The sequence below is a fragment of the Eutrigla gurnardus genome, assembly GCF_963514095.1.
Source record: "Eutrigla gurnardus genome assembly, chromosome: 11".
Classification (NCBI taxonomy): domain Eukaryota; kingdom Metazoa; phylum Chordata; class Actinopteri; order Perciformes; family Triglidae; genus Eutrigla; species Eutrigla gurnardus.
In genome coordinates this window covers 3,580,736-3,599,156 of record NC_139925.1, presented here as the reverse complement: position 1 = coordinate 3,599,156, position 18,421 = coordinate 3,580,736, and the positions used below count along the sequence as shown (strand labels likewise).

General features: G+C 43.7%; 2 protein-coding genes across 5 annotated transcripts in view; one reads left to right on the top strand and one right to left on the bottom strand.

The window, feature by feature from the left end:
* The first annotated feature begins 7,416 nt into the window (after window positions 1–7,416).
* Window positions 7,417–11,507, top strand: cyp1b1 (cytochrome P450, family 1, subfamily B, polypeptide 1). Its single transcript, XM_084021344.1, has 3 exons — window positions 7,417–7,703; window positions 7,790–8,831; window positions 9,295–11,507. The coding sequence occupies exons 2-3, from the start codon at window positions 7,834–7,836 to the stop codon at window positions 9,944–9,946; spliced, it is 1,650 nt and encodes a 549-aa protein (XP_083877470.1). The 5' UTR covers window positions 7,417–7,703; window positions 7,790–7,833; the 3' UTR covers window positions 9,947–11,507.
* Window positions 11,508–13,649: 2,142 nt separating this feature from the next.
* The window catches only part of rmdn2 (regulator of microtubule dynamics 2), a 29,506-nt gene continuing 24,734 nt past the window's right edge, over window positions 13,650–18,421 (bottom strand). For 2 of the 4 annotated variants that reach the window (XM_084020583.1, XM_084020582.1), the window contains exons 8-11: window positions 17,778–17,876; window positions 16,672–16,725; window positions 16,504–16,584; window positions 13,650–15,776 (exon numbers count right to left, since the gene is read on the bottom strand). In XM_084020583.1, coding sequence (XP_083876709.1) covers window positions 15,723–15,776; window positions 16,504–16,584; window positions 16,672–16,725; window positions 17,778–17,876 — 288 coding nt within the window. In that variant the 3' untranslated portion in view covers window positions 13,650–15,722. Of the gene's footprint in view, window positions 15,777–16,503; window positions 16,585–16,671; window positions 16,726–17,468; window positions 17,513–17,746; window positions 17,877–18,421 lie in introns of those variants that run through there. The other 2 variants (XM_084020584.1, XM_084020585.1) reach the window with 2 other exon arrangements.

Sequence of the window (18,421 nt, the reverse complement as noted above, 5' to 3'; positions counted from 1 at the left end):
GCCACTGTCGTAAATCCAGCTTCAGGTGAACTCAAGTTAATTTCTCACAAGAATTATTTATCTTCATCTTCATCTTTATCTGTATCTTAAGGAAGTCGGCTAAAATAACCCTAAACGACGTCATCGGGTTTATCTTTGATGTGGCTTCTACATACTTACTTTACATAACAGAGAGTCTACGAACAGGGTGGAGTTTGAAAAGAGTTGCATCGTGGGAAATGTGGGATCATGCATCTTAGAAGCTTGACCAGGCGGGAATCTCCGGTTCTAAGAAGTGAAACCAAAGCTGAAGTGCCTTAATTTTTCATTCTCTCTGCTGGCCACCAGGGGGCGACTCCTCTCTGGTTGTATAGAAGTCTATGAGAAAATGGTCCTACTTCTCTCTGCTGGTCACCAGGGGGCGACTCCTCTCTGGTTGTATAGAAGTCTATGAGAAAATGGTCCTACTTCTCTCTGCTGGCCACCAGGGGGCGACTCCTCTCTGGTTGTATAGAAGTCTATGAGAAAATGGTCCTACTTCTCTCTTGATGTATTATCTCAGTAAACATTGTAAACATGAGTTTATGGTCTCAATCTCTAGTTTCAAGTCTTCTTCAATCCAGCATGATGTTCATTTAGTACATTATGGTCCATTTAGAGTCCAGCAGACCAGAAAGCAGGGGATGCTTTAGGGGGCGGGGCTTACCTGCTGATTGACAGTACTCTACCAAGCTACCAATGCTAGTTAGCTTCTAAGATTACTTTAACACTAAGCCGTAATGTTGACCTTGAATTATAGAAGCTAACTTTGTTAGCAGCTTCAACACCAGAATCCACATGGATTCAGATCCAGGAAAGGTGCCGCTCTGCTGCTTGTGTTTCATTAGATCCACCCGTCGCTCCTCCACAAACCAACGGATGACGTCACCATGACGACGTCCACTTCTTCCAGTCTGTGAGTTTGACCCGTACTTTTACCATTATTTTTGAGATATGTCTTCTGTGAACGCCCCATTTTATGGAAGTACTGAATCACGTCTTTAAAGCAGAACTAACGCTGTGTTTTTAAAGCATGTTGTGAGACAGACAGGTTGTATAATGTGAGGAGTTCTCCATCCTGAGATCATGTTGCCCTTGAGCTCTCTGCTGGGCTAATTACTCCTCATCACGCCTCCCTACTTTTCCCTGTTTCTTCAAACGCTGCTGCTTCGACAAGACAAGCACCTCGCGTGACTTCCACCTCTGCAGGCCGCGGTTCATCGTGCACGACTGTCCGTCATCATTACTTTCTTGTAAAAAAAACACCAAAGACAGAGGAAGGGAGGGGAGGGGAGGTCGCCGGGGTGAGGCCTTGCCTCCTTGAGCGCTGCTTCACCTTTGACCTCTCACAGGGGGGAAGAGATAAACACGAGGGGGAGACGACTAAGCTTCAGTGACTTTTAATGACAGAGCTGGTTTGGGTTAGAATAGCAACACTGTCATCACGCAGAGATGGGATAAGATCAGAGCTCATCAGGTGTGCGTGATGGTTTTTTTTTTTGCGTACGCACAAACATCGGACGTGAGTCGGTTTACAGTTTCCTCGAAACTGTTTTTTTGGACTAAACTCACAAAGAGCAAAAACATGTGTCTTAACCATTTTTTTTTAAAGGCAAGGTTTTGATCAAACCTTTCGTGGACATTCATTTCCACATAATCCTCGATTCATTCCTTTTAGCGAAGCAATCCGCCAAAAACAAAAAACACCTCCGCCTTCATCAGAAAGCTACGACGGTGTATTAGGCACTGTAGAAAACAACAACAACAACTACAAAAAAACGAACCGAGAGAGGTGGAGATATTCCGATAAAAGTAGTCACAAATATGCTACTTTATAAAATCGCATATTTGCTACTTTATTACGATGCTATCAACCGGTATTTACGCTAGCTGACTTCCCATGACACAACGTGTGACGCCTCGTTAAGGTCCTTAGGGTGATGATGTTGACGGTTATTGGTGGTTTCATTTATATGGGTTCAAATTGTCATCTTTGATCAGGGCAGTTGGGATAAGATGCTAGCGGTGGCGTTCACTTGTTGTCACAGCAACGGCAAGCATCCTGTCATGCAACGCGTTTACTTCCTCTATGACCTCTAAAATAACATAGCAAACTTTAAAAACTAGGAGATTTGCTAAAGTAGCAACTCTGCAACTTTTTTCTCTCGGAATATTGCCCATCTCTCTCGGCTCCGTTTTTTTCCCTACAGTGGCCCTAATACGGCATCGTAGAAAGCTGTTCACATCCCATTCACTGGTTATTTTCCAGGCTCCTCGTCGGTCTCTTCAATTAGGCCAATAAAAACAAAGACGGGTGACAAACAGTTGCGAGAACAGAAGCCGGCGAGGCTTTTTTTGTTTTTAGTTGGCGTGGATTTGAAAAGCGCAGTCATGCGGCGGAACTCGTAATAAGCCGCCCATTCTTTACCCCCGATAGAAGTACAAACAGTTCAACTGGACTCCACAGACCCCTGAAAAGGTTTTTCTTCTGAGAAAGAAAAAAATCGTCATGCTCGCCGAATCAGAATTCGAGGGGGAAAGATGCCCTTTTAGTGTGAGAATGGAGGGGAGACGCCTTCACGGGCTGCTGACTACGCTTTGGCAAGGGCCTCCGTAGCCGGACAAAAAAAAAAAAAAGACCATACAGATAAGAGGTACCTCAATGAGTGCTCTGTTAATCTGTAAGGTCATTAGTATACTTGAAACACTCATTAGCATCATTGTCATGAACCTAGATGGAGCGTCAGAAAAGAAAAGAAAAATACAGGATTTGTGGACTTCTGGGAAATATTGGGGCGAGAGTCGAGGCGTGGGTGGCGGTGGGGGGTGGGGGGGGTAGTTGTTGTGGGACAGTTTGACATTTGGAGTCACTGGGGTCATTCAGTCGTAATGAGGCGCTTTTGCAGGCGAACCAAAGTGAAAGCGGTTTGCCCCGGCGCTCAACTCTCCTGATTCACCGCCAAGCCAGATGACTGTCCGGTTTGGTGGTAGTCGGACCAATCACACGGCGGCAGGTCGATTCATCTCTAATGGAGAGTAATTAACAAGACGGGGGGGTCCGGACGACTCTGAAGTGAGTGTCTGTGTGTGTGTGTATGTGTGTGTGTGTGTGTGTGTGCACTTTTTTTCTTGTCTTTTTTGCACTTCCTGTCTTCTGTTGAATGTTGCTATGGTGAAGGTCAGACAAAAAACTGGACCCGTGTTCGGTTAGTTTAGTGAAGTTGTCAATGGCTTCCCCATCAGTTGTCACCGCCACCTTTTAGAATAGCCTTCGGCCGGTGGCGCTGCCACCGCCACCATTTCCACCACCGCCACCACCACCACCGTCACCACCGCCACCACCGCCACCATCACCACCACCGCCACCACCGTCACCACCGCCACCATCGCCACCACCGCCACCACCGCCACCACCGCCACCACCGTCACCACCGTCACCATCGCCACCACCGCCACCACCGTCACCACCGCCACCATCACCGCCACCATCACCACCACCGCCACCACCGCCACCACCGCCACCACCGTCACCACCGTCACCACCGTCACCATCGCCACCACCGTCACCACCGCCACCATCGCCACCACCGCCAACACCGCCACCACCGTCACCACCGCCACCACCGTCACTACCGTCACCACCATCGCCACCGTCACCACCACCACCACCGCCACCGTCACCACCACCGCCACCGTCACCACCACCATCGCTCCCCCCCAGAAGTTCACCGCCTTGATTCGACGAGCAGTGTATATAAAACGTGGGCAGCTCCTGACGGTATTCTGCATGCTTCAACTAATTACGCTCATAAATCAAAGTAATGTCCTCGTTTGATTCGTCACGCCTCTTTGCAGATGACGTAGCATCCTGCTAGTCAGCCTGACCCCCCCCCCTCCTATGAAACTATGCTCTGAATGTGAGAAATGTCGTACAGTGTAACTGTACCTTCACTGTCAGAGCAAATCATCACCTGCACACACACCTTCCCGAGCTCCGCCTCCACGCTCACTCACACGCGATGAGCCGTTGAGCTGTCAGTCACGCCGGAACACGGAGTTGAAACTGAACGTGCTGGGGGGGCGGGAGCTTTTATTTTGGCGGGGCTCAAAGGCAGGGGGGCCTCCGTGTGGGCCCCCGTCTAGCCTCCAGGTTGTTTCTGCAGCTGAAGTCACCTCACCGCACCTTTGAGGGGGATTAGCTGCGAGGCGAGGCGTCCAAACACAAACACATGTGGGTTTTAAAGGTTATATTTAGGAGCGCTGCAGAGAAACGGAGCTCGCTGGGGATCGAATCTACCTGCGGACCCGTTTCAGTCAAGCAAAATTAGAAATACATAAATAAATACAATTCCTAATCCACTACATATGACAGCATATTAATGACACTGTAGGAAAAGAAAACAGAGCCGAGACAGGGGGGCAATATTCTGAGAAAAAATGCCAAATTTGCAAGTTTATTACGATGCTAACAACTGCATGTATGCTAGCTAACTTCCCATGAATGTACACATTTACTTCTCTAATGAATCCATCCCAACGTGTGACGACACCTCGTTAAGGTGATGCTTATTGTTGCTTTTTATTATTATTTATATCAGGCCAAATCGTCATGTTGGTGTTTATTGATCGGGGCGGTTGGGCTAAGATGCTAACGGTAGCTTGTTGTCATAGCAAACATCCAGTTAGGCAACTTGTTTACTTCCCCTATGACAAGTGAAAGCTGCTGCTAGCATCTTAGCCCAACCGCAATTTTTTTTCTCTGAATACTACCGTTGTAACTACCGATGTCAAGCTGACAAATATTGCAAAAAAAAGGTATTAAAACTGCACTTTATCACATAAAGATAAAGTGCAGTTTTTTAAAGGGAATTTAATGAAAACTACAAAAGGAGGAAGTTGCTTCATTGTTTTTTGGGAAATATTTGCATTAAAAAGATGATATCCTACTTTTATCAGACAAAGCAACGTATGTGCTGGAATAATAATAAAACTAATAACGATAAATGTAAGGTTTTGGTATTTTAAGCTGTTATGGTTTAAACAGAGGCGTGGATATTTAATGCCTCTCAAGCACAAAGTATGTGGTGTTTAACAAAACACAGTTAAACCAAAGACTTACTAAGTCTGCAGACAAAAGGTCTGAGAGCCACGGGATGTTCAGGGTCACAGTATGACCACTGACCCAGTGACCACACACACACACACACACACACACACACACACACACACACACACACACACACACACACACACACACACACACACACACACACACACACACACACACACACACACACACAGGTTAATGCGAATATATATAAAAGTCTTTACAATTACCCCCCAGTTGAATGATCAGTAAATAGATCATTATTTGAGTAATGACAGTTTAACAACAAAGCCCAACGTGGATGTGAAGGCTTGTTTGGGGGGGGGGGGGGGGGGGTAGACCTGCTGGGGTTCTGGTCTAATAGCTGCATCCTGCCTGGGAGCGGCTGTTCACTCACTCACTCTCCTCCTCGTGGATCCAGTCAGTGCTGGAATAAAGCAAGAGCACAGGTTCATCAGGGAGAGGAACACTGGAGGATCCCCAGTCAGTAAGTGGCTTTAGATTCACTTTAATATATATATATATATATATATATATATATATATATATATATATATATATATATATATATATATATAAAACATATATGATTTATATGTTTATTTATTAATAATCTAATAAATAGAACTCAACTAATAATTGCATATATTTGTATTTATTCTGCTGCTACCAATGTTCTTTAAAACAATCAAACAGTTGGTTGGTATTTTCGAGATGGAATAATATACAAATAAATGTTTTTTATTCATATATAAATAATTGGTTTATTTATATATATATATATTTATATATATAGCAATTTATAAATATAATATTATATTACTTAATTAGATTGGCACAGTACTTCATTATTTGGATTGTAACTGTATGCACACACACACACACACACACACACACACACACACACACACACATATATATATATATATATTAATATATATATATATATATATATATATATATATATACATACATACATACATACATACATATACAGTATATATATATGTGTATATATAAATATATTACGTATTACATAAATATATTACATACAATAGTACACCTACAATGCTCATAATTTATCACCAATTTATTCCCAAACATACATTTTAATATTTATGCATGTATTTGTAATGGTAAGTATTGTGAAAGGAAGCGTTCGTTGGTGTTTCCGGAGCTGCAGTCGGCTGAGGTCAGAAGACACCGCCCGGTTCATTCGATCCGCTGTCCGCGGTGCTGAACCTGGATCCCCAAATCCCAGACCCCAGACCCCAGACCTGAACAGGGAGGCCCGAGCAGAGACGGACTCACTGAACGCTGGGGCAATAAAGAGCAAATACAGGAAGGACGAGGGTCTGAACCCCCGAGACAACATTAGTATTATTATAATAATAAATAGTATCATTATTTTCCTCCAGCCTCGACCGGGGGCATCTGTAACCACATTATTACTATTATTATTACTATTATTATTATTATTATTATTATTATTATTATTATACAGATACAATTATAGTACTACAGGCTGCAATCTTTAGGTCTGATGCTGGTTAATTAGGGGAAATTACTGAATTAGAAGACGGGGTTCGCCTCCTCCTGGTGGCTTGCGAGGAAAGCGCACCCTCAAATGTGACGTCATTAAAACAACATGAGACTGGCTTCAGAGGAGCCAACACACACTGGAGTCTTCTTCTTTTTATCCCCCCGGGAGGAGGACCGCTGATGGACTTTATATATAAATATAAATATATATGAATATGCGTAAAAAGAACAAGAGGACTCGTCGTCACAGCTACGTCACAGCAGCAGTCACGAATAGATGTTTACATTGGATTTCAGGTGTATAATTTAATTTAAATAGTTTGAACTCCGGGTCAGCCTATAAGGAGTGTGATTATGTTTATTTAAACATCTTTAATACAAGAACCAAACACTGATACCAATAACAACCCATCCAATTATAATAATATTAATAACATCAAAAACAAACCCTCCAGTAATATTAATTGAAATAATGATGACAGCAACAACCCCTCCAATAATAAAAATAGCAATACAAAGTTGTGGATAGCAATTAAAGCGATTATTGATAGAATAAAACATTTGAAATAGTTCCATAATCTCGTGTTTCTTCTGTTAAAACAAACCTCAGGTTGACAAGTCGGACAATAACGTGTTGCATGTCAGTAACACTGAGGCGGGGAGGGGGAGGAGGAGGTGGGAGGGTGGAGGAGGAGGTGATGGTGGGAGGGTGGAGTGACACCCTTTGCAACAAACCTGCCCACTGTAACAAAAGCCAGACGGGCAGCACACCGACGCTGACGGGGCCGTGATGCTGCGCCGCTTTCGGGGGATAAATGCGCGCAGTCGGCGCGGAGGTTCAGGCTGCGGACGGAGCGCAGGGAGCGCGCACTGCTTTCACACACCGTGGAAGCACAACTTGATTATTTAAGGCTTTTTATGGACTAATTAAATCATATTTCTCTCTTAAAAAGGTTAAAGATGTAGTCTTTCCATTCAGTTCATGGATGAACACTGTACTATTTTGGATAAACCCTAAATGAAAGGATTTTTGCAGGTATTTATTTAATCAACAGAACTATATCATCTATTTTTTAAAGCTTAAATATGTGCGTTTAATATCAGCATCCTCTCCCCCCGCAGGATCCCCCTCCCTCCTCCCCACCACCATCATCATCATCATCATCATGGATTTTAATTTGGAGGAGATTAACCCGGTGAACTCGAGGGCTCTGCTCCTGGCGTGCGTGACTCTGCTGGTCTCCGTCCACCTGTGGCGCTGGCTCCGGAGCCAGCGCTCGGTCCCGGTGCCGCCCGGTCCGCTCGCCTGGCCGCTGGTCGGGAACGCGGTGCAGCTCGGCGGCGCGCCGCACCTGTACTTTACGCGCATGGCGAAGAAGTACGGCGACGTGTTCCAGATCAAACTGGGCTCGCGCGCCGTCGTGGTGCTGAACGGGGACTCCATCAAGCAGGCGCTGGTCAAGCAGGGCTCCGCGTTCGCCGGCAGACCGGACTTCACGTCCTTCCAGTACATCGGCGGCGGGGACAGCATGGCGTTCGGCACCGTCACCGACTGGTGGAAGACGCACCGCAAAGTGGCGCAGGCCACCGTGCGCATGTTCTCCACGGGGAACGCGCACACCAAGCGCAGGTTCGAGCACCACGTCCTGTGCGAGGTGCGCGAGATGCTGCGGTGCTTCGTGGAGATGACGCGCGAGCAGCGCTACTTCCAGCCCATGACGTACCTGGTGGTGTCCACGGCCAACATCATGAGCGCGTTGTGCTTCGGCAAGCGGTACACGTACGAGGACGAGGAGTTCCGCCAGGTGGTGGGCCGCAACGAGCAGTTCACGCGCACGGTGGGCGCCGGCAGCATCGTGGACGTGATGCCCTGGCTCCAGTACTTCCCGAACCCCATCAAGACCATCTTCGACAACTTCAAGAGCCTCAACCTGGAGTTCCACAGTTTCATCCTGGACAAGGTGGCCGAGCACCGGAAGAACTTCCAGTCGAGCGTCATCAGGGACATGACGGACGCGTTCATCGTGGCGATGGACCAGCTGAGGACCACCTCGGGTCTGGCCATAGAGAAGGACTACGTGACCCCCACCGTGGGGGACATCTTCGGGGCGAGTCAGGACACCATGTCGACCGCGCTGCAGTGGATCATCCTCATCCTGGTCAAGTAAGCAACCCCCCCTCATTTTATATATATATATATATATATATATATATATATATATATGCTACTGTTGCACATAAAGTTTGAATAATTTAATTAATTATTAATTTAAATTAATACATAACATTTGTTTGGAGCTATAAAAGATATGTAGCAAATTATAACGTCATGTATATTGTTCTGCTCTTTAAAGATGCATGAATATATTGATATAGAAATATGAGATAATAAATCGATCCGCTGCTGAAGCTGCTGCAGACTTGAGGAAGTTCAGAATGTGTGTTATGTAACCTGAGTGAAATTGCCCAGTCAGCGTTTTACAGGAGTTCATTTTCTAATCTTTAGCGTCAGTTTTTAATCCCTGATGCTTTAATCTGTTTCTTTAAACGAGAGAGAGAGAGAGATGGTGTCCATGCATCAAAAATCTAAATAAAAGAGTGTAACCTCCGTCACCTGTCGCCTGCAGGTTCCCCGACATGCAAATCCGTCTCCAGCAGGAAGTGGACAAGGTGGTGGACCGGAGCCGGCTGCCCACCGTCGAGGACCAGCTCCGGCTGCCCTACATCATGGCCTTCATCTACGAGGTGATGCGCTACACCAGCTTCCTGCCGCTCACCATCCCCCACTCCACCACCAGGGACACCTCCATCATGGGCTACTCCATCCCCAAGGACACGGTGGTCTTCATCAACCAGTGGTCCATCAACCACGACCCGGCAATGTGGCCCCAGCCGGAGACCTTCGACCCCCAGCGCTTCCTGAACGGGGACGGGGGTCTGAACAAGGACCTGGCCAGCAGCATGCTCATCTTCTCGTTGGGGAAGCGGCGGTGCATCGGCGAGGAGCTGTCCAAGCTGCAGCTGTTCCTGTTCACGGCGCTGCTCGCCCACCAGTGCCACATCACCGGGGACCCGGCCCGGCCCGCCAAACTGGACTACAGCTACGGCCTGACCCTGAAGCCGCTCGCCTTCTCCATAGCGGTGAGTCTGCGGGACGACATGAGGCTGCTGGATGAGGCGACCAGGAGGGAGCTCCCCGAGGAGGTCCAGGGCCAGCCCCCCTCCCCCCATCTGACTCATGAACAAAACACTGCAAGAAGCAAAACTAATGAAGGCTGAAACACAAAAGATTTAAAGCTCAAGTTTGTGGGCTGAAAACGATATTTATAAGCTGAAATCTCAGGCTGAACTCTTTATCACGTATCACATCGTTCTTTAAGTATTAGAGTGACGGGTGGGAACCGATGCGGCGGCATCACCGCTCACCTCGACCAATTAGAAATCAGCTGCACTGGAGATCCGCCTCAACTGGACCTCGGCACCGACCGGCACTCGAGTTCTGATCGCACTCGCGGTTCCCACAACTAAAAGTCAACGGGTTGTTGTTAAGATGCCTGAAATAGAAGCTTGAGATATGTTAAACAAATATATATACAAATATATAAATAAAACAGGCCAGTAAAATATCACTCTCCTGCATTTTGAAGCTTTTATGCGTCTTAAAAAAGGCGGCTAACGGTTAGCTTTATACTTCTGGTAATCGCAATCACACTTAAAAAAAACAACTTAAAAATCGATGCTCGCTTGCAAAGATCGCCTTGCTGAGGAAAACGTAAAAGTAGATGTTTATTCTGCAATAATCCCGTTGGCTTTTTATCGAGGTAACCACGACGATGCTAACTTCCTGTCCGCCCTGGTGAGATTAGCATTGAAATGTTTTTTTATTTTTTTGCTGTCGGATTAAAGAAAAAACATTTTATCTCCAAATTGTCGGCTTTAATTCGGCCACTGTCTGAATGTTTTTCCTCCTCAAAACATGTACGTGACATTTGAATGGAAGCCATCGTAACCGGAGGTGTTTACGTGACGACGCTAACGTCCACTACGATAAAACGTACTAACGTGCAGTTTTTTTATAGTGTAAAAGTGTAGTTACTCAGAAAATAAGGCAAAAAAAACAACAAAAAAAACAATTTTAACTTTAAAGTCGTGATATATTCTGATTTTGCTACAATTACGACTCAACTAGCCGGATCGGGTCAACAGCGATTAATGCCGATCTGGTATCGGATACCTTTATTTTAATAAATAAAAAAAATCATTACATTTATATATATATATATCTATGTATTTATTGGTTAGATGTTTGTTTTACAAAAGTTAGGAAAGCAATGTTTGAGTCAAGGCCGATGTCGGACCGGCTCCCGATATCGGCCCAGGTATCGGTATGAGGACTAAAAAACGTCGGATCAACAGACCTGCTGCCTGCGTCTGAGAACTGCTGTCCAAGTGTGAAAAGTCTTTTATCACATCAGTGTTATTTAGTCCTGTATTCCTCTGTTTGTTACTTTGTGTGTTTTCAGATTGAATGTTGTAGAATGCTGCTTTTTAACCCCGTTGTTTCCGCGCTCAGGATGCCAGTAACCACATCGTTTCCTCCTCGTGTTGTTTTATATGCTGTGGGACATCGGGGGTATAGATTTTTATATGTATATATATGATTGTTTTGACTCATCTAATCGCTGCCTCGGCGTGACGGACTAATGCACTGACCGTCTTGGATCTGAGCGTCCTGCTGTATGTTATTTCTGTCTCAGTAAATCACATTGTATCCTCTGATGCCATCCAGTGACTCTGACAAACTGCTTTCTAAAGACTATTAAACTATGACGGCCCAGGATGATCAAGCATCGTTTTCTGAGAAATTGCAACACTGATGTCATAGTTATGTCACAGTTGGAAAGTAAACCAAATGATCATTTAGGAAAAATAGTTGCCAAGAAGAAGAATAAATCATCCCGTAGAGCCGACTGTCTTTCTAAAACCGTAACACAGCAAATGCTGAAGGTGACTAAAAGTCTGATGTCAGTATTTTTATGTTACCGTACAGTAGTAAAGTTATATTAGGGATTTTGGAATTACTGATCTTTAAAGATCTTTTGTTGACAGTATGAATGTTTAGTTGATAAATCTGCGACATTTGAATACATACCATAATAATCTGTGAATGAAGGATCCCCAACAACAACAACAACAACAACAACAACAACAACAACAACAATGCTGAGTAAATCTGGTCTCCGTACTCTGAATGAATGTTTGGTCACCAGAAGAACATTTACTGAATTGTATTAGATTTCTTCAGGATATAAAGTAGTAGAAGAAGTAATAGTAGTAGTAATAGTAATAGTAATAGTAGTAGTAGCAGTAGAAGTAGTAATAGTAGTAGTAGCAGTAGAAGTAGTAATAGTAGTAGAAGAAATAGTAATAGTAGAAGTAGCAATAGAAGTAGTAATAGTCACAGTAGGAGTAGTACAAATAGTAGTAGTAAAAGCAGTAATAGTAGTAGTAGAAGTAGAAGTAGTAGTAGTAGTAGAAGAAGTAATAGTAGTAGTAATAGTAATAGTAGTAGAAGAAGTAATAGTAGTAGTAATAGTAATAGTAGTAGTAGTAGTAGAAGAAGTAATAGTAGTAGTAATAGTAATAGTAGTAGTAGCAGTAGAAGTAGTAATAGTAGTAGAAGAAATAGTAATAGTAGAAGTAGCAATAGAAGTAGTAATAGTCACAGTAGGAGTAGTAGAAATAGTAGTAGTAGAAGTAGTAATAGTAGTAGTAGTAGTAGAAGTAGTAGTAGTAATAGTAATAGTAGTAGTAGTAGAAGAAGTAATAGTAGTAGTAATAGTAATAGTAGTAGAAGAAGTAATAGTAGTAGTAATAGTAATAGTAGTAGTAGCAGTAGAAGTAGTAATAGTAGTAGTAGCAGTAGAAGTAGTAATAGTAGTAGAAGAAATAGTAATAGTAGAAGTAGCAATAGAAGTAGTAATAGTCACAGTAGGAGTAGTAGAAATAGTAGTAGTAGAAGTAGTAATAGTAGTAGTAGTAGTAGAAGTAGTAGTAGTAGTAAAAAAATAGTAATAGTCACAGTAGTAGTAGTGGTAGAGGACAGTTTAAAAGGTGGAACACGTTTTAAAATGTCATCGACAGTTTTGGTGTTGGTCACCATTGTGCCTCCGTACTTGATGCTGATTAATATCTCAACCAGTCTCTCTTCTAAAAACATGCTATTAGGTGTCGGCGCGTTGCCAGGTCAGGTGGGAACCAGAAGGAAGTGTTTGGGAGATCCCTTTCCCCCCGCACAGCGTTTTTATCTCAGCCTGCCAGAACATCCTGTACTCCATCAGCCAGAGCGGCTCACAGCCAGCCGGGCGACTTCTCCGAGTACGTGACCGACTCAGATAAAACCACCGCAGATGAGAGCTGATAGGACTCCATGAGCATTTTTTCTTTTTTTTTTTACACATACATTTTTTATATTTTTTTAATTGGAAGTAAAATACAAAGTTTGGAGCTGACGGATCATCAAACACAAATGAGCTTCAGCAACTTTTATCAGCCTCTTATCTGGTTACAAGAAACAAATATTCCTATTTTATCTATTCTGCAAATTATGGAGATGAAACACAGATACATATCTGAGGCGTCTGCTGGTGAAAAGAGAGGACGAGGGAAACGTCACATCCTGAATAATGTCACGCGGAGTATAGTGTTTAAAAAAAAAAATGAACATGAAAGTGGCATTTAAGTAGACAGCAGTCCAGGAAAATCCCAGGGGAAGTGAATGCATCGTTTCTTGGGGGCTGCATCCCCTCAGCTGGTATGTCACATCTTCTTTCAGGCCGGCATGTGCAGACATCTTGATTAGATGCAATCACACACGGAGAGATGCATACGATGCCTTCGCATATGCTTAGAAAACGTCGGATGAATGAAATGAAGCGTTTAAGGAGGCGAATGAAACCGAAGTTTTCATGACTCTACAAACAAACACCTGTGATGGTTTAGAGTGGAAGAAGAAGAAGAAAAGGCTGAAACATGACCAGACTGGTGACCTGAATCCGATCCAGTAACAAGTTCCCAATTGGCACAAAGTGTACCGTGTCTGGAGAGAAGAGGGAAGGGAAGCCTCAGAGCTCCCCGACCAGCCAGTCATGCAGGAGCCTGCTCGTTGCATTTTTTACTTGTTTTGGTATTAAGATCCACCGAGTTTACGACCAGATTATAGATCAAGAGATTCCGTTTCGAGGGTTTTCCTCGCGAGCTCTAATAAAACGAACACAGACGAGTGACGAAGCAAACACCTCGTTTCTGGATTGCACAGGTTTAATTATGGACTCCAGCACCATGAATCATTCAGTGCACACTGTGTGATGCTGTTCAACATAATCTCCATGTAGTGGATGAGATTTAAAGGAATCATATAGTTTTACTTTGCTCCGGCATTGAAAAAAATACAATACATTCGTAGTGCTGGTAGAAAAATCTGTAAAGTGACAATTTTTTTTTTTACAATTCTCGTAGACAACAACCAATAAATTAAAATTCATCTACAGGCTGGGCCAAAACAGATCTAGACAAAACTCGTCATGCTTTCATTCAATAACACGTCTTGAAACACATTATTATATATATATATACACATCAGGTCACATGTTAGTAGCATTTACTAGAAACAAAAACCCCAAACCTGCCCTCCTCCACCCCCTTAAAGCCCCCATATACATGTTATTTGTCCTTCAGGGTACCGATGAAGTCTGATCATCATCTTTTTTTGACTTTACGGAAGACAAACTGTGACCCGTGGTGGTTTTTGAATTATTTTTATGTTAATTGAAACCTGAACAAAACCTTAATTGAACTTTAAGCGGGATGATTAGCTGCTGTATAATTTATATGCAGTGTAATAGCACCCTTCTAAAAACATTAAACCATTTTTTTCTTTTTACTTCAAGTGGTTCCTCTCCTTTGATTTAGAAAAGTCCATAATAAAACAGATGTCTCAATAAAAAAATGACTTCAGATTATATGCATTTAAAAACAATATAAGACCAATAAAATGTAAGGGAGGGGGAACTGAATTAAAAAGGGTGTGTTCACCTGCACGGATACTTCATATAACCATTAATAGGAATTATCAATAAGCCTCTGTCATCATTTATTTGCTAAACTCTTCAGAGGACGATCTTTAAATGATTAATTCAGGTACAAAAATCTCCGTTCCAATGGAGATTTCCAAGAAAAACAAGGCAGTGAGCGTCGTTGACGGATCCGTATCAGAGTAGAAAAACATAAAAAAAACAAACCTGAAGCCCTCGGGGGCTCAGAGTGTGGACCAGGTCTTCAAGCTGGATCATTAACCAACACCAGTGTAAAGAATATTCCCAGTGGACAGATGCCAAAAAGTAAAAAAAACACCAGTGTTCAACTGTATAATTGCGAAGAGGGCACAAGGTCGTCCAGGGGTCACGGCATTCCAAGACCGTTGTTTGGATGTCGCCATTGTCTGGTGTGCTTTTCTTGTTTGTTATTGCCACTCGAGTGCGCGGCGGGAGACACAACAAAAAAAACAGGATGGAACAGGAAGGAACAGCGAGTCCTTTGGGTCACTTCCTAAAACGAGCCACGGGGTCTTTTGTTGTCGAGGAAACTTTAGAATCCTCGACACACCGGAGGGACTTTCTGGATCGGAGCAATCAGAGGTTCACCGTCGAACACAGTTTACTTTCACTCATCATTATAACACAGTTCTGTCACAATAAATACAAAAATAAACCAAAAAAAAATCACCTCATAGAATTTGAGAGAGGGAGAGATAATTGTCTCACCTCAAAGGTACAATCAAGTGTTCATTTCTTTTCTTCGATTAAAAATAAAAAATAATTACAATAGAAATCTGATTTTAAAGCTACATCGGATGGTTCTCCCTCCACTCACAGAGTGAATTAACACACACACACACACACACACACACACACACACACACACACACACACACACACACACACACACACACACACACACACACACACACACACACACACACACACACACACAGTCGTCAGACTCCGAGTGCTGGGCAGAGTAGCGCCAGCTCCTTTTGTGCGTCTTCATCCTGAGGAGAAAACATTATTCAAGATGCGATAAAAAGAGTCTCTGTAACGTCTGAAGGAATGATTACAACGCTCGCCCACACTGTCTCTAACTGCACTCCCCATGAAGAAATATAAGACAAGAGAAAGTTTCAAAGAGAAGCAGAAGTCCCGATTCAGCAGTGAAAACCAGTTAAAGACAGGAGCTAAAGTGTAAAAGTGAAGCAAGACATCACCTGGCGATGGAGACACAATGAACTGAAGGAACAATGTTGTTCCTTTAAAGCCGGGGAGGTCGTTATTCACCGTAACGATTATTAAAAAAGCAGCACGCGGAGACATTAAAGCAAGCGTAGCAGGCATTTTTTAGGGCGACGTTTTCAGAGATGAGACGGAGCCTTTGAGCCTTTTGGGCCAAATTTAGCGTGAACAGTGCAGCTGTGTTATCACTTGTGGCTCCGAACCAACCAGGGGGCGGTAAAGTAGTCATCAATGGAGGTTTATCAAACAGGCAATACAAGTTCTGAGGTACTTGAGCATGCAGCCCTCAAAATATTCTGCAGTTCTATGCAGCAGTAAGGGAGAATAGCCACAGACAGACACACACACACACACACACACACACACACACACACACACACACACACACACACACACACACACACACACACACACACACACACACACACACACACACACACACACACACACACACACACACACACACACACACACACACACACACTCTACCTCTTTGGACACAGTATTCATGGAAGAAGCAGCTTCACACATCTTCCTAGCCTTTTCCCTCTGGCCCAGGTCTTTGTAGCACTATCGGAGACCAGAAAGAAAAACAGTCAGTCCATTGTTTCGTCTCAAACAGTGCAAACAATGAAACTTCCAGTTTCTGGTGCTGACCTTAGCAAGAAACACATAATTGGGTTTGGAATATCCAGGCTGGATCTCCTCAACCTGAATGAAAAAAAGAAGACATTATTATAACATGTGCATATCACTAGAAATCTCTCCATTAAAGCTGTAACAGTAGCTGCCGTCAATCATTTTAATGTCTAATTTAACGGTCTAGTTTAGAAGGTCTGGACTCAGTTAGTCCGGTCCAGATCACCGGCGGCTTGGAGGCCGGTTACCTGCTCTACAACCCCGGCAGGAAGTACTGGTTACAGCTCACTGGAGGCTCTCCTCCAGGTCACGGCCGGCGTGTTGCAACAGAGACCACTTAAATCAAACTGATGGCTGAGATACACTCGACTGGAGGACGAGGCACGAACAGGAAGATTTGGCCAGAAGCAAAATCCATTTCTCTACTATATAAACATTTCAAATGTGGGAACGCAGATTAAGCCGTTTCTAAACATGCAGCGTTTTGGACTCGGTACAGCAGAGAGACCCGAGGCGAAGTTGGTAAATGAACAAACAGGACACGGGCGGATGGAAGTGCACTTCAAAGAAAAGTGCTCATCGGATATCGTTAACAGCATCTGAAACCTCCCGCAACTTTATCGGTAGCTACTTCCGATCATTTTTTTGGTACTTTTTGTAACACAACTAATTGATGACTACGACAGCGTATTAGGGACACTGTAGGGGGGCAAAAAAAGTCACAAAAAAACGAGATTATAAAGTCACTTGTCATACAGTTGTGAGACAAAGTTCAAACGCGTGAATGGAGGAGGGTGTTACCCTCGAGTCCAGGAGAGGTCTCCCTGTGCTCATAGAACTAGGATAACAATATCGTAACCTCCGTTTAGCATACTTTCACCTTAAGGAATCACACACACACAGACACACACAGAGACACACACAGAGACACACACACACAGACACACACAGAGACACACAGAGACACACAGAGACACACAGAGAGACACACACAGAGACACACAGAGAGACACAGAGACACAAACACACACACACACACACACACACACACACACACACACACACACACACACACACACACACACACACACACACACACACACACACAGAGACACACACAGTACCTTTAGAAAATTATTCAGTGCATCTTCAACTGTTGCACTTGGAGGATTTCCAAATAACGTTGCAGCAACTTTCCTCTCAATCCAAGAGAGCTGAGCAACCTGCAAAAAACGATCACAAACGGTTGCACATTAGTATCAGAGTAACGTGACACGGGGTTAAAAACCCCACGGCGTCTCGCTGCCTTCTCAGGCTGAATCCTTCCATGTTTCACATGCTGGGTGTGGTCGGGTGTGGTTGGAAGTGTGCTTTTGTGTTGTATCAGTAACCACATCCAACGGGGGAGTCACGGCGATCCCGGAGGAAAGCGAGGTGACGACTTCGATCGATGGAGGTCATAAAACAACAACATTTTCAGGTGGGTGGCGTTAGATCACTCTTTGAGACGTCACTAATGAGCTGTGAATAGCTGATGCAATCCCTAAAACCTTCCAAAACATTCCCTCAGCTTTTTCAAAATAAAATCAACAACTTTTCAATCACACGAAGCAAACGTTCAACAATTTGTTTAACGAATTTAAAAATTCCCATCAGATCTTGTTGTCATAATGTGGAGTCGTTTTCCTTTTTGGCCATCAAATGTAATTATATTTTGATTTGATATTTATTTTCCTTGAATACAAAGAACTATAGTAACATGACAAAA

Coding starts and splice junctions, on each gene's coding strand:
- cyp1b1 (XM_084021344.1), top strand. CDS start 7,834: ATGGATTTTAATTTGGAGGAGATTAACCCGGTGAACTCGAGGGCTCTG. Junction 8,832..9,294: donor ATCATCCTCATCCTGGTCAA/GTAAGCAACCCC, acceptor TGTCGCCTGCAG/GTTCCCCGACATGCAAATCC.